The sequence below is a fragment of the Corvus moneduloides genome, unplaced genomic scaffold, assembly GCF_009650955.1.
Source record: "Corvus moneduloides isolate bCorMon1 unplaced genomic scaffold, bCorMon1.pri SUPER_scaffold_79_arrow_ctg1, whole genome shotgun sequence".
In the NCBI taxonomy this organism is placed as follows: Eukaryota; Metazoa; Chordata; class Aves; order Passeriformes; family Corvidae; genus Corvus; species Corvus moneduloides.
The window spans coordinates 197,006-212,186 of NW_022436872.1; the positions used below are offsets into that span (position 1 = coordinate 197,006).

General features: G+C 53.8%; 1 protein-coding gene and 1 long non-coding RNA gene across 2 annotated transcripts; one reads left to right on the forward strand and one right to left on the reverse strand.

Moving 5' to 3' along the window:
* Positions 1-1,446: 1,446 nt before the first annotated feature.
* Positions 1,447-2,843, reverse strand: LOC116438667 (zinc finger protein 239-like). Its single transcript, XM_032097664.1, has 2 exons — positions 2,822-2,843; positions 1,447-2,635 (listed from the first exon to the last, which is right to left on the reverse strand). Exons 1-2 carry the CDS (start codon positions 2,841-2,843, stop codon positions 1,797-1,799), a joined length of 861 nt encoding a protein of 286 aa, XP_031953555.1. The 3' UTR covers positions 1,447-1,796.
* Positions 2,844-7,314: 4,471 nt separating this feature from the next.
* On the forward strand, positions 7,315-13,011 carry LOC116438668. Its single transcript, XR_004237868.1, has 2 exons — positions 7,315-8,592; positions 10,505-13,011. It is a non-coding gene; the product is annotated as an uncharacterized LOC116438668 (long non-coding RNA).
* Positions 13,012-15,181: the final 2,170 nt, after the last annotated feature.

Here is a 15,181-nt window from a genome sequence, read left to right on the forward strand (position 1 = left end):
TCTCCAGTGTGGGTCCACTTTCACAAGCAACAGCCACATTGCACCTGCTGCAGCGTGAGCCCCTCCCACGGGCACACGCTCCTCCCAAAACTGCTGCAGTGTTGGTCACTCTTCCATGGGGTTCAGTCCTCCAAGGACAGGCTGCTCCAGCCTGGGAGCAGGGCCCCCTCTCTTCACTGGGTCACCCACTGGAGCACAGCCACCTCCAGGCATCCACGTGCACTGGCATGGGCACCACCCCCATGGGCTGTGGATGGATCTCTGCATCCCCCGTGGATACCCAGGGGCTGCTTCACCATGCTCATCACCAAGGTCTGCAGAGGAATCTCGGCTCTGGCGCCTGGAGCACCTCCTCCCCCACCTTCTCCACTGACCTTGGTGTCTCCATGTTGTTCCCCTTGCAGGTTCTCACCTCCTCCTCTTCTCTGACCAGCAGAAAACCACCAACAAAACTGTGACTTTGTTTTGACTTTCTTCTTAAATCTGCTATCCCAGAGGCATTACCAGCCTCTGTAATTGGCCCAGTTTTGACCAGCAGCATGTCCATCTTCAGAGCCATCGGGGACTGGCACTGCTGGACATGGTGGAAGCTTCCAGCAGCATCTCACAGGAGCCACCTCTGTGGCCCCCTCACCACCAAAAACCAGGCCTTGCAAAACCAGTACAGGAGTCATCGGTGAGAAAAGCTCTGACTGAGTAAAAATTGTTTTGTGCATTTTCTGATTTGTTTAAAAGTGTTGTGGTCTCTGGCACCTGCACATCTCCATGGCAACTGCTCAGTCATCACCGCCGCATGCCCTGATTGGCCAAAGGCTGCTTTGGGGTGGGGGCTGGGAGCCTCTGACAAATGTGGGACCCCCACAAGCTGCTTATAACCACCAAAACTGAGAGTTATAACCCTCCCTCAGACACCGGTGGAACCGTGGGGTCACCCCAACCCCCAAAATGAGGCACGGAGCCCACAAGCCATTTATATCCCTGCCCCAGGTTGGGGGAAAGCAGCAGGATGCTCTCCAAAACGGCATCTCCTCACCATCAGAAAATGAGGAGGGGGTGTCACCTCAGCTTCCTGAATTAGCAGAAAAACTCCAAAAGCCATTTCTAGCCCCCAAAATTGGCAGAAAGCATCAGGATCTTCCCCAAAATGGCCTCCCCGTGTCCCTCCCTGTGGTGCCCACTCCAAGTGTCGGAGCCACGTGTCCTCCCTTGTCTCCCTGTATCCCCTCCTCAGGATTGGGGGGTACCCAAAAAACCCCTCAGGAACTGGGGATAACCCAAATACCCTCAGATGTGGGGGATACCCAGAAAGGAGATTCCCCCCCAGCCTCATCATCCCCAGCCTCCAGCTCTTCATTCCAAACCCCTGCCCCCCTCCCATTGCCCACCCCTCCACAACATACCTCCCACTCCATCCAGACCCTCTGAATGCCCATCCAGCCCCTCCTGGGGATTTTGAGGGGGCTGTAGGGTCAAGTACTTTTGGAATGTGACTGAGCCATTTGGAGTGGGAACTGAACATTTTTCAGTGGAATTAGGTGGTTGTGAGGTGACAGATCGAGACTTCTCATCTTCTGGAGTGCAAAGCGATGGACAAAACTCTTCCATCTCCCCTCAGAACCCCCAAATCCTCCCAGACATCATCTTTCCTGGTGCCTATGGGGATCCAGAAGGATATGGAGACAACCAGCCAGGTGTCTTCCCAACATGGATACAGGGAATGTGGGTACTTCAGTGGGGGATGAAGTTGGAGCAGTGCACGAAGCTCTTCTGCAGTCAGGGCACTTGCAGGGCTTCACTTACCGGTGGCTCCATTGGTGTCTGGTCAAGGCTGAGCTCTGGATGAAGCTCTTGCCACACTCGAGACACTCGTAGGGCCTCTCCCCGGTGTGGATACGCTGGTGCCTGATAAGGTTGCATTTGCGATTGAAGCTCTTCCCACAGTTGGGGCAGCGGAAGGGCCTCTCATCCGTGTGAATCCGCTGGTGCTTGAGGAGCTCGGAGCTGGTCTGAAACCTCTTCCCACACTCGTAACACTCGTAGGGCCTCTCCCCAGTGTGGCTCCTCTGGTGGATGATCAGCTCACAGCTCTGTCCGAAGCCCTTCCCACATTCCAGGCACTCATAGGGCCATTCCCCAGTGTGGATCATCTGGTGGAGGATAAGGTGTGAGCTCCTGATGAAGCTCTTCCCACATTGCCCACACTCGTATGGCCTCTCCCCAGTGTGGATCATCTGGTGGCGGATCAGGTTGGAGCTGTGTCTGAAGCTCTTGCCACATTCCCCACACTTGTAGGGCCATTCCCCAGTGTGGATCATCTGGTGGCGGATCAGGTGACATCTCCAGCTGAAGCTCTTCCCACATTCCAAGCACTTGTGGGGCTTCTCCCCAGTTTGAAGCTGCTCATGGACCACCAGGTCTGAGCTCTGGCTGGATCTCCGGCCACCTTCCCAGCACAGGGTGGGTCTTTCCTCCTCAGAGCTCCCTGGGCTGCGATTGCAGCCTCTCCTCCTGCGGGATCGCCGGGGCTTCTCCTCCCCGTTGGATTCCTGCGCTGTGGAGCCGCTCAAAACGGCCTCTTCCTCCAGGTTCTGCCGCAGGGATTTGTCCTCCCTGGGCTCCGTGCTCAGCTCCTTGTCTGGGGGAGGAAGGACAAGGAGAGGATGGCATTTGCCTGCGTGCCACACGGAAGGGGAAGGAGATCCCCCCAGTCCATCCCCGGCAGGACGGCGTCGGCACCGGGGTTGTCCTGCAGCCGGGGGCGATGCTGGGCTGGGAGATGGAGCAGGAGAGAGGGGGAAAGGGGCAGTGACTTCCTCCTCACCTGCCTGGGTGTCCCGGGGCATCTTCCTCTTCCTCACAGCCTCCTCCTCCATCTGGCCAAGGTTTGGGAATGGGAAATCCTGGTTTGAGGAAAAACAAGTGATGGACACGTTGAGTTTGAATGTCCCCCTGCCCAAGTCCATCTCTACAAGTCACGGGCATCTGGGGTCCAGAAAAACCTCCCAAACACCAAGATTCAGCCCTGAAAAAGCCTCACAGGAGTTCCCTCTCTCTAGTCCCCCCACTCTGGTGTTCGGGGGATCCCCCCTGTCCCAGCTGCTGGGGGTCTCACTTGTACTGGGGGTCCCCCATTTACTTTGTTCTCCGCTCTCCCCAGGCTGCTGGGAGTCCAGGAATCCAAAAAGCTCCCTCTTTGGTCTTCCCACTTAGGGATGCTGGGGATTATGGGGTCCAAGGGGTCCTTCTCCCCTTATTCTCTGCTCTGGGGTGCAGGGGGTCCAAGGAGTCCCCCCTCCCCCTCTCCAGGCTGTTGAGGGTCCTGCGAATGGCGGCGCTCCCCCCTCTCCGGGCTCCCCACTTTGGGGTCCTGGGGGTCACAGGGGTTCGCTCCTCCAGATTGCCAGGGCTCCCCTGGTCCCGGTACTGCCCCTCTCTGCTCTCCCATCTCTGGGGGTCCCCAGGTTCCCCCTTCGGCTCTCCCGGGGGGTCCCGCAGCCCCCTGGCTCCGGGCTGGAGGTGGCCGTGCCTGACTCAGGCAGACCCAACCCCCACTGCACGGAGGACCCCACATCCCCCTGCCCGCTGCCAGGGCTCTGCTTGCACCACCACCAGGACCCCCCAATGTCCCTGCAAGGGGCATTTTCCACTCAGCTTTGGAGTTCTTCATACTCCAAACATCCCCCCCAAAAAAACCCAACCCAGGGAACCCCCAGGATATCTGGGCCGAGCTCCCCCTCCCCGGGAACCTGCAGGATGGGGGGGAGATGCTCCCACGGGTGGGGGGCTGTGAATTCAGGGAGTGCTCGACCTCGTTCTTCCTTCTACTTTTCTTCATCCTCCCTTGTCCCTCATCTTCCTCCTCCTCCCGCTCCTCCTCTTCCATCCCTCCTCCTCCTCCTCCCTAATCCCACCTCCTTCTCCTACTTCCATCCCTTCTCCCGCTCCTTCTTCATCCCTCCTCTCCCTCTTCCTCCTCCTCCTCCTCCTCCCCTTCCCCCGTTGCCGAGCCCCTCGCAGCCCGCGGGAGCAGCGGGGATGGAGCCGGGACAGGTCGGGATGGGCAGCGCGGGGCTCTCGGCTGCTCCCACCCGCTGGGGGCGGGGCAACCCGGCCCGGGGAAAGGAGAGGGAAACTGGGAACACTGGGGGCTGCACATCCAAACTGGGCCTTGCTGGGGACCCTGCGTGGGGACTTGCAGCCCTTGGGGCTCCTCTCGGAGCCTGGAGAACCGGGAGGGGGAACACAGAGAGGGCTGGGGGATCCCAGGAGTGGCATCGCTGGCAGTGACTGCTTTGTACTGGGGTAACTGGAACCTTACTGGGGCAACTGGGTGGGACTGGGAATGACTACAAGCATGCTGAGGCCATCTGGTATGTACTGGGAGTGTCTGTAACCATCCTGGGATTGACTGGAACCACAATGGGAACAACCAGGACCATGCTGGGGAGAAATGGGACCATGCTGGGGGCAACTGGGAGCAAGTGGGAGTGACTTGGTCTGAACTGGGGGCAATTGAGCACGACTGGGACCATGCTGGGAGACACTGGGATCATGTGGGGAGTGACTGGGACTATACTAGGGGCAACTGGGTTCAACTGGAACCACACCGGAAGATCATGGGAGGAGCTGTGCCCATGCCGCAGTCATACTGGGATCCTACTGGAACTGGCTGGGATCATACTGGCAGTGACTGGAATAGTAATGGGGGTATCTGAGTGACTGCGATCATACTGGAATAAGACTGGGAGTAACTGGAAAGGTGCTGACCGTGACTGGAACCATACTGGAGGTGACTGGGAGCAACAGAGACCATGCTGGAAGCAAATGGGATCATATTTGGAGTGACTGGGAGTGACTGGACTCATACTGGGAGTGACTGAGCCCACACTGGGAATGACAGGGAGTCACTGGGCATGACTGGAATAATACTGGGAGTATCTGGGAGTGACTGGTGTCATACTGGGGGTGACCTGTAACCATGCTGGGGATGACTTGGTGCAACTGGGATGATACTGGAAGTGGCGGGAAGTGACTGGCATCTTACTGGCATTGAGAAGGAGCAGTTGGGACCACATTTGGTGTAACTGGGATCATACTGGGAGTGACTGGAACCAGACTGGCAGTGATGATGGGTCCTACTGGGATCATGCTGAGAACCACTGAGATTACAGCTGGTGTGAACAGATCCTGACTGGGGCTTACTGGGAGCTACTGGGCCCATGTTGGGAGAAAATGTGGACACATTGGGAGCAGCTGGGATCAACTGGAAGGTACTGGAACCATCCTGAGGGGACTGAGACCACAACTGGGGCAACTGGAATCATACTGGGAGCAACTGGGACAACACTTTGGGCAACTGCCAGAAACTGGGATCATGCTGGACGCAACTGGGAGTAACTGGGAAAGACTGGGATCATTCTGAGGAAACTAGAACCTTACTGGGGCAACTGGGAGTAACTGGGAATGACTACAAGCATGCTGAGGCCAACTGGGATATACTGGGAGTGTCTGTAACCACACTGGGGCTTACTGGAACCACACTGGGAACAGCTGGGACCATGCTGGAGACAACTGGGACCATGCTGGAGGCACCTGGGAGCAATTGGATCTATGCTGGGCATGACTGGGACTATTCTAGGGGCAACTGGGATCATACTGGGAGGAACCGGGAACAACTGGAACTATGGTGGGGGCAAGTGGGATCATACTGGAATTACGGTGGGAGCAGCTGGGTGAGACTGGGATCATACTGAGGGTGACTGGAATCATCCTGGGATTGACTGGGAATGGCTGTGAGCAACTGGAATCATGCTGAAAGCAACTGGGAAGAAGTGGGAAGGACTGGGAGCATGCTGGGGGTGACTGGGATATACTGGGAAAGACAGGGAGTCACGGGGATTCTACTGGAGGCTACTGGGCTCATCCTGGCACTGACGGCAACAACTGGGAGCACACTGGGGGCCACTGGCATCATACTGGAAGTGACTGGGACCATACTGGGATTATAGTGGGTGTCAGTGGGGGTTACTGGGAGCTACCAGGCCCATGCTGAGAGCCTACTGGGGATACACTGAGACCAGACTGAGAGCAACTGGGAATGATAGGATGCATGCTGGTGACAACTGGGATGTACTGGCAGTGACTGGGATAAAACTGGGAGCAGCTGAACCATGCTGAGGTAACTGGGAGTGCCTGGGAATGACCACAAGAATGTTCAGGGCAACTGGGATATACTGGGAGTGTCTGAGACCATGCGGGTGGTGACTGGGACCACACTGGCAGCGACTGGGAATGTGCTGGGGGGAACTGGGACCACACTGGGGCCACACTGGGGACAAGCGTGAGTGACTGGGGCCCTGCTGAGAGAGACTGGCATCATACTGGCAGTGACTGGGACTACACGAGTGGCAGCTGGGAGAACTGGGAACACACTGGACAAAAGTGGGAGGAACTGGGAGCAACTGGGACCATGCTGGGGGCAAATTGCATCATAATGGAGAATGACTGGGAGTGACTGGGCTCATACTGGCAGCAACAGAGATCCTACAGGGAGTGAGGGGAAGTGACCGGGATCATACCGGGACTGACTGCGCTCATACTGGGACTGATGAGGAAACTGGAACCACTCGTGGGGGGGAACTGGGCTCATACTGGGAGCAGCCATTTCCCGGCCCCGGCACCCCCGAGCCCCTTTCCAACCCCGGGACCCCCGAGCCCCTTTCCCGGCCGTGCCGCCCCTGCAGCCCCCAGACCCCCCCGCCGGGGTCCCGCCAATCCCAGGGGTCCCCCCTCTCGGGCTCCCCGCTTTGGGCTTCTGGGGCTCTCCTCTCTCCGGGGTCCCGCTTAGGGAAGCCGGGGCTCCCGGGGCTCCCCAAAACCGGTGTCCCCCCGCCCCCGCGCGCTCCCCACGGGGCCCCGGCAGAGCTCGGAGGGCCCGGCCCGGGAAGCCCAACCCCCACCGCGGGGGGACCCGCATCCCCCCGCCCCCGCCGGGGCTCTGCCGCCACCGCCACCGGCACCCCCAAAAACACCTCCCGGGACCCCACGATGTCCCCCCGAGGGCATCTGCGGCTCGCCTTTGGAGTCCCGCAAGCTCCAAACATCCCCCCAAAAAACCCCAAACCCAGGGACCCCCCGGGACATTTGGGGCGAGCTCCCCCTCCCCGGGCACCTGCGGGACGGGGGGCGATGGTCCCGGGGGGCTGCGAGTTCAGCGAGCGCTGGAGCCGAGCGCTTCCTCCTCTGCTCCAGCTTCCCGCTGCCGCTCCGCCTCTTCCTCCCTCCTCCTCCTCCTCCTCCTCCCGCCTCTCCCCAATCCCACCTCCGCCTCCTCCTCCTCCCCTTCCCCCTCCCCCGTTGCCGAGCCCCTCGCAGCCCGCGGGAGCAGCGGGGATGGAGCCGGGACAGGTCGGGATGGGCAGCGCGGGGCTCTCGGCTGCTCCCACCCGCTGGGGGCGGGGCAACCCGGCCCGGGGAAAGGAGAGGGAAACTGGGAACATTGGGGGCTGCACATCCAAACTGGGCCTTGCTGGGGACCCTGGGTGGGGACTTGCAGCCCTTGGGGCTCCTCTCGGAGCCTGGAGAGCCGGGAGGGGGAACGCAGAGAGGGCTGGGGGATCCCAGGAGTGGCATCACTGGCAGTCACTGCTTTGTACTGGGATCGTGCTGACATCATAGTGGGAGCAGGTGGGCCCATGCCGGGGGAGACTGTGATCACACTGAGGGAGACTGGGATCATACTGGGAGTGAGTAGGAGCCTTTGGGGGGCAATTGAGACCATGCTGGGGGCAAATGGGATACACTGGGAGCAACTGGGATCATGCCAGGAGCTACTGGGAGTGACTGGATGCATGCTGGGGGTGATTGGAAGCAACTGGGCTTCTACTGTGATGAACTGGGATGATGCTGGAGGTGACTGGGATCAGACTGGCAGTGAGTGCAACTACACAGAGGCTGACTGGGAGTGGTTGTGAGCAAATGGGATAATGCTGGAAGCAACTGGGAGGAACTGGGAGTGACTGGGAATATGCTGGAGGGAACTGGGAGAGACTGGGAGTGACTGGAGCAAAAGTGAGGGTGAAAGAGAGCCACTGGAATCTGTGGGGGGAAACTGGTTCATACTGGCAGTGACTGGGAGCACACTGGGGTCATATTTGGATCCTATTGGGAGTGACTGGACTAATACTGGGAGTATCTGAGAGTGACTGGGAAACACACCATGCATATCATCCCCCATACTGGGGGTGACTGGGAGCAACTGGGAGCATGCTGGGAGCAAATGGCATCATTCTGGGACTGACTGGGTTGATCTAGGAAGCAACTGGAACCATGGTGGAGGCAACTGGGCCCATACTGGGAGTGATTGGAAATAACTGGGATTAAACTGGGACCATACTGGGAGTGCTGGCATGTGACTAGGATCATACTGGAGGTTGCTGGGTTCATATTGGTGTTGAAAGGGAGCAACTGGGGTCACACTTTGGGCTACTGGGAGCAACTGAGAGCAACTGGGATCATGCTGCAAGCAAACTGGAGTAAGTGGGAAGGACTGGACGCATGCTGGAGGCAACTGGGATATACTGGGCGTGACTGGTATGATACTGGGATGACAAACACCTTCCTGGGACCACTGGGAGCATCTGGGAATGACTACGGACATGCTGAGGGCCACTGGGATATACTGGGAGTGTGTGTAACCATACTGGGGGTGGCTGGGGACACACTGGGAGCGACTGGGATTAACTGGGATTTACAGAGCCTTCCCTGGGACAGCTGGAAGTGATCCCCCCGTTCCCCCACCCTCCCTCGGGCACTGCCGCATTTCCCAACCTGCACCGCCGGGATCTGCCCGGAGCAGCGCGATGGCTCCAGCGCTGGGGCTGGGGGCTCCTGGGGCGGCGAGGGGGGACTGGGACCTTGGCACCCCCTGGGACCCCCCTGAACCGCCATTCCCGGGAACGGGACCCCCCCCGAACCACCATTCCTGGGAACGGGACCCCCTGAACCTCCGTTCCCAGCACCGGGACCCCCCTGCTCCCCTTTTCCTGGGCATCCCATGTGTCCCAGCCTCCAGACTTCCTGTGTTCTTGACCTTGGGATCCCCTGGAACACCTCAGATCCCCATTCCTGCCTTTCCCAGCCCCCAGCCCCACCTTTCTGTAAAACCAGAGGCCCCCTGAACTCCCCCTTTCTGGACATGCCGGGTGTCCTCACCGTGTTACCCCCCTTTTCTGGGAAACCAGAATTTATTTTCCTAGTCATTAATTATTACAGGGAAAGTTAAGCTTTAGAGAAAGACCTCTGTTAAGTGAAGTGCCTTTAGATGCTGTGACTATGTTTAGTGATGGGTCAGGAAAACCAAATTTTTCTGTGGTAGTTTGGCAGAAACTAAAGCATTGAAATCAGATGTCCAAACAGTAGAAGGCTCAACCCAGGTGATAGAACTTGCAGCAGAAGTTAGAACATTTCAGCTTTTTCAGGAGCCTTTTAATTTGACTACGGATTCTGCTTATGTTGCTAATATAGTTAAGAGAATAGAAGGACCAGATTTGAAGGATGTTAGCAATGATGTTCTGTATTGTTATCTTACATGTCTTTATACACTTGTACAAAATAGAACTAATCAATATTTTGTATCCCATATTAGAGCTCATTCATCACTTCCAGGATTTCTGGCAGAAGGCAACTCCAGGGCTGATAAATTGACAGTAGCCGTAGTGAACACCTTACCTAACATTTTTGAACAGGCGAAGCTGAGTCATGCCTTTTTTCATCAGAATGCACAAGCTCTTATGCAAATGTTTCACCTTTCCAGAGATCAGGCTAGAGCAATTGTAAATACTTGCCCAGATTGTCAGCTAGTGCAGCCCCCTGTTTCCACAGGAGTGGTTAATCCTCGAGGACTGCAGTTTGCAATTGTGACAAACAGATATCACAAAATACCCATCTTTTGGAAAATATAAAAATATCCATCTGTCAGTAGACACATTTTCCAATGCAGTTCTTGCTTCTGTACACACAGGAGAGACAGCAAATCGTGTGTGTCAGCATTTTTTGCAAGCTTTTGCTTCACTGGGGGTACTTCAAGAAATAAAAATAGATAATGGTCCTGCTTATACAGCCCAGAAGGTAGCCACATTTTTAATGAATGGGGGCGTTTGTCATACCTTTGGCCTTCCTTATTCGCCCACGAGTCAGGCAGTTGTGGAAAGGACACATAATTCCTTAAAATGTATTTTAGATCAGCAAAAGGGAGATGTAGCACAGACATCACCACAGATGCGATTGAGTTTATATGTTTATATGTTTATGCCTTATATGTTTATAACTTTTTGAATAGTTTTTCTGCAGAGCCTGATCCTCCAATATTTAGGTATTTCTCTAACAGCACACGTGAAATTAAAGGAGAATCCTTTGGTTCTGATTAGAAATCCAGAAACAGGACAGATCGAAGGTCCATTCCCACTAATAACCTGGGGCAAAGGGTTTGCTTGTGTTTCTACAGGTACAGAACCTAGGTGGTTTCCTGCGAAGAACATGAAACCATACCGTACACAGAAAAACAGTGACAACCCCACAAGTAGAGAAGAAAGTACACAGACGTGAACTATGCAGAGACTACAACCCATACCTGCAATCTCTTGTTTTTATTGTTGAAACTGTGAACTTTGGGTTTTATTTCAATGTAAAGACTGTGAAAAAAGAGAACATCGTAAAGTTCTTTTGGCAAATAATTCTCACCTTTCTATTTAAAGAAAGCACAGAATGCCTCATCATTAAATGAGATAGAAACAAAACTGAGAAAATATAAATAATATTCTTAAAATTCATTTAAAGATTAAAATTTGGGAGAAAAGTCCTTTTGCCAAAAGATAACTTTAAAGAAACATGGAGTTTAATCAGATGTTAAGTTTATTTTTTGCTCTGTTTGTTTTGTTTGCTTTTAGTAGGGTAGCTTTGCCAGTTGATCAACCTAAGACCAATGTTTGGGTGACTTTAGCTAATGCTTCAGGTTTGGATACTCTATGCTTGTCTACCACAACTCCAGAAAATCCATTTTCAACTTGTTTAGTCAGTAGAAAATTGGCCAATACCAGAAAGAATTGATAGAGCCCTACGAGGTACCTTTGCAGGATCAAAAGTTTGGGAGTACTATACCCCAGTAGATACACAGGAATGGTGGACTCCCTATCTTCCTAAAACCTCTGATGAACCCCAAGTATTAGAACTCCTTGGTTCTGTAAAAGTAAAATTTTGTGTTGAATTCCATTCTATAGACATCAATCAATCAATGATGAGAGATGTTTCTCCACATCACCCTGTGTATAGAAACCACTCCTTTTGGTGTAATAGTACTTTTATAGTCTCATCTACACCTAGCTCTATTCCTCTGCAATTACCAAGAGGAATGTTTTTGTATGTGGAGACAGAGCATGGCCAGCTATTCCTTCAAACATTAAGGGAGGTCTGTGTACTGTGGGAGAACTTACACTGTTTACTCCTAATATGAAGACAATTGCCAACATGAGACACAGACAAAAAAGATCTGTTCCGCATCAATATGGACCAGAATGCAAAGATGACTTTACCCCATGGGGCTATGGAAAAAGGCTTGCAGCATCTCTCCTTATGCCACCAGTTGCCTCAGTAGCTGCGTTAAAGCAGTTGGATCGGTTGGGATGTTGGCTGAGTAAACAATCTAATGCCACGTCCCTTGCATTAAGTGGCCTCTTAGCAGATGTCAAAGATGTGAGGCATGCAACTTTGCAAAACAGAGCAGCAATTGATTTTCTTTTGCTGGCCCGTGGACATGGATGCAAAGACTTGGAAGGGATGTGCTGTATGAATCTGTCTGACCACTTGAAATCTATTCATAAGAGCATACAACTTAAAGAGGGTGTGTCAAAAATAAGAATCAATGATGGAACTTGGTTAAATGATTTGTTTAGTGGATGGGGCTTAGCATCATGGATAAAGAAGTGTCTTACAACAGGCCTATACATTTTGGCAGTCATAGTAATAGTTCTCATAATGGTACCTTGTTTGTTCCAATGTATACAACGAATGATTGATAAGTCCATCGAAGGAGTTTTTTTGGTGCAGAAAGGAGATGTGGGAATCAGAGGAATACCAACTCCTGCTGTTGACAGGGGATTTGATTTACAACCATGGAAGAGACTAGGTCTGGGTTAATTGACAGAGGTTGATAGATGTGGATGCTAGCAAGGGCTGACAGAGGAATTTTCCTGTGAAACTTTTCTTTCTCATAAGAAAGCGGTTAGAGAAATCCAGCTTCTCACAGCTTCTCTGTGAAAGCTTTCGTTCTCATGTGAACTGGATGGACAACAGTTTGAGAGAATGTAAACCATTTGTACACCTGCAGGTTGTTTTGAGAACTGTGAAAATTACTTTCCTTCTTTAAGAATAATATTTGGAAATATCACCTTGGGAGGTGGTGGGTCAATGGGCCAATCATATAATTTCTCCTTTGCGATCCACGCTATAGAAGATGGGTTTTGGCATTAAAGGTGGCTTAGCTCTGCTTTGGCCGTATCATCTGACCTGGACTTAGTCGTGATTTCGCCATCTCTCCGGGAATAACAGCGGCAGATAGACCTTAAGTCAAAGAACTGCAAGCCTATGTTTTTATAGTTATAAGTGAAAATATACACTGGGTATTCTGGTGGAGCATTTTTAAATATACTAATGTGATTTTATATCGTTTAAGTTAAGAATGTAGATGTTATAATAGAAGTATATGTGTGTACGTGAGTTAAGAAGTCATTGGTTGAAACACAGACACAATGCAGCAGAAAGTACCAAAGGTAATAGGTTGTAAATCCAAAACAAAGTGTCATTTTTAGTGCCTACTGGATTAGAAAGGTATAAAAGGTCATGTAACTCTAGATTCTGTGACTATCTCTTGTTATGGCAGCTTGTTACCAAATCTCATGCCTTCAGGCTGATGCTTTGGTTGTTATTTTGGTAATAAATCATCTTCAACTACGATAATCCCATCTCTTGAACTTAATCCAACAGCAAATGTGATTTAACTACTACAGGGCAGGGTCCTGATATCTGCCCCCTTCCCACTAGATCGAGCTGCTCCAAGCCCTGTCCAATCTGGCTTTGAACACTGATGTGGTTGAGGCATTCACAGCCTCCCTGTGCAACCTGAGCCAGGGTCTCAGCACCCTCACAGGATAGAATTTCAGCCAGCTATCCAGCCCAAATGTGCCCTCTTTCAGTTTGTACCCATTACTCCTTGTCCTGTCACTCCAGTTCCTGATGATGAGTTGTGGGGTATGCCCAGCCCCTGCCCTGGAGGGATCTCTGCTGAGATAAGAGATTTTGCAATCGCCCAGCAGGACTCCCTGGAAAGGCAACCACTTCTTTGGTCACGGCGAGAAAAGACAGACCCACAATCCTTTGGGAGACACTACGCAGATTTCTTCATAACCCATTGGCCTGTACCCATCCCAGATCCTCTGTAACCCATTGGTCCTTTACTGATCCCCTGTATCCCTATAAAAGCAAGCCCTATGGGCCCCTGTGGCTCAGAGAGGGTTCTCGTCCCTGGCTCTCCCCTTTGCCGGAGGGGACCTACAATAAAGCTACCTCTGTGCGGAACCAGCCACACGAACCTCTCTCGTCTCTCTCTCTGGTCTGGCTTGGCCTGGAGGCTGCTCTGCAGAGCTGAGCTGGAATCACAAGCTGATAATCACTAAAGAGCTGACAGTCTCTGCAAGGGCCCCTCTGCCAGCAGCTGAGGGAAGACACCGGGCCTCGGGAAGGCAATTCCTTTCGGGACCATCTCCCCAGACCGGTCACCTCTTCCTGGGTCCGAGCCGCTGACCCCCCTCACCACCAGCTGTAATAACTGGCACCCGAACAGCCTTGGACCCCGGACCCCGGACCTGGCCTGAGCTGCGTCTTGATCGCCAAGACAGAACCAGCCGTTCGTGTGCTGATCCTCTGAAGATAGACCTACATTTTAGCAGGCCTTTTGGATGGGGACAGTTCGAGACCCTCGCCTCCCACCTAGGACTGAAGTCCCTGAGGATCGAACTGCCAGACCATCCCCCCAGCAGACCTTTCCAGGAGCCAGCCCCACCAGAAAACGGGATTTGTAAGTCTAAATTTGGGGCTCTCCTCCTCTTGCGCGCAACTTTAAGTAATTTTAGGGGTTTTTTTCTTTTTTTCTGCTGAGGGAGGAACTAAGATGGGACATAGGCAAGCTAAACCCAGCCTTTCCCAATCTGAGAGAGACCTATACCCCTTTCTTCTAACCCTTCTGTTAAAATCTGACTTTAAATTCTCTAAAGGTATTCTTTCAAAGAAAAATCTTAAATCTTTCAGTAATTGGGTATCTCGAAATTTCCCTGATGCTACCACAGATTCTGTCCTTTCTGATCCATTCTAGAACAGAGTGGGGAACAAACTCTATTCCTCTCAAGCCTCAGGAAACCTCTCTGTTTCCAAATTCTTTCCTTTATTATGGCCAGCCAGAGCACGGACTCCGCCAGCCGCCCCAGCCCTAGCCCGGCTGGGGCGCCGGCCACCCCACTTCCCTACCCCGATCCCCTATTCCCGGCAGTCCTCCCATACCCAACCCCCCCCAATCGCCCCCTCGGTTCCGCTGCCACCCCCCAGGCAGCACACGCGGCACCCATCCGAGACCCATCCCCCCTCCCCGGGATGGATGCCTCTGAGCCCCCTCCAGCCCCATCTCCCTGTGCCCCTGGTATTTCGCAACCCCTCCCGCACTACACCACCCTTCCCCCTCTCGCACCGGCCCATAGTGCCTCCGACCCCCCCCACCCCACCGCGTCCCAGCCTCCTGCTTCATCCTTGCCACACGCGGCCCTGCCCCCCCCCACCCCACCGCATCCCACGCCCCCGCGTCCCAGCACCCCGCCGCATCCCTGCCCCAAGCAGCCCTGCCCCCCCCCACCCCAGCGCAGCAGCCCCGTCCCAGCAAGCCGCCCCGCCGCTGCTGCCCCTCCCCGCACCCATGGAGCAAGCATGGTACAACATGGGACCGGTCCCGCAGAGCTCCGTGCACACATCATGGGGCTCGGAACAAGCGTCACGCCCCTCGCCAGCATCTGCCCTTCTCGCCGCTGGCAGAACGCAGCTATCCGCAGCACTGCCCCAGGCTATCGCCCGAGGAGTGGAATCT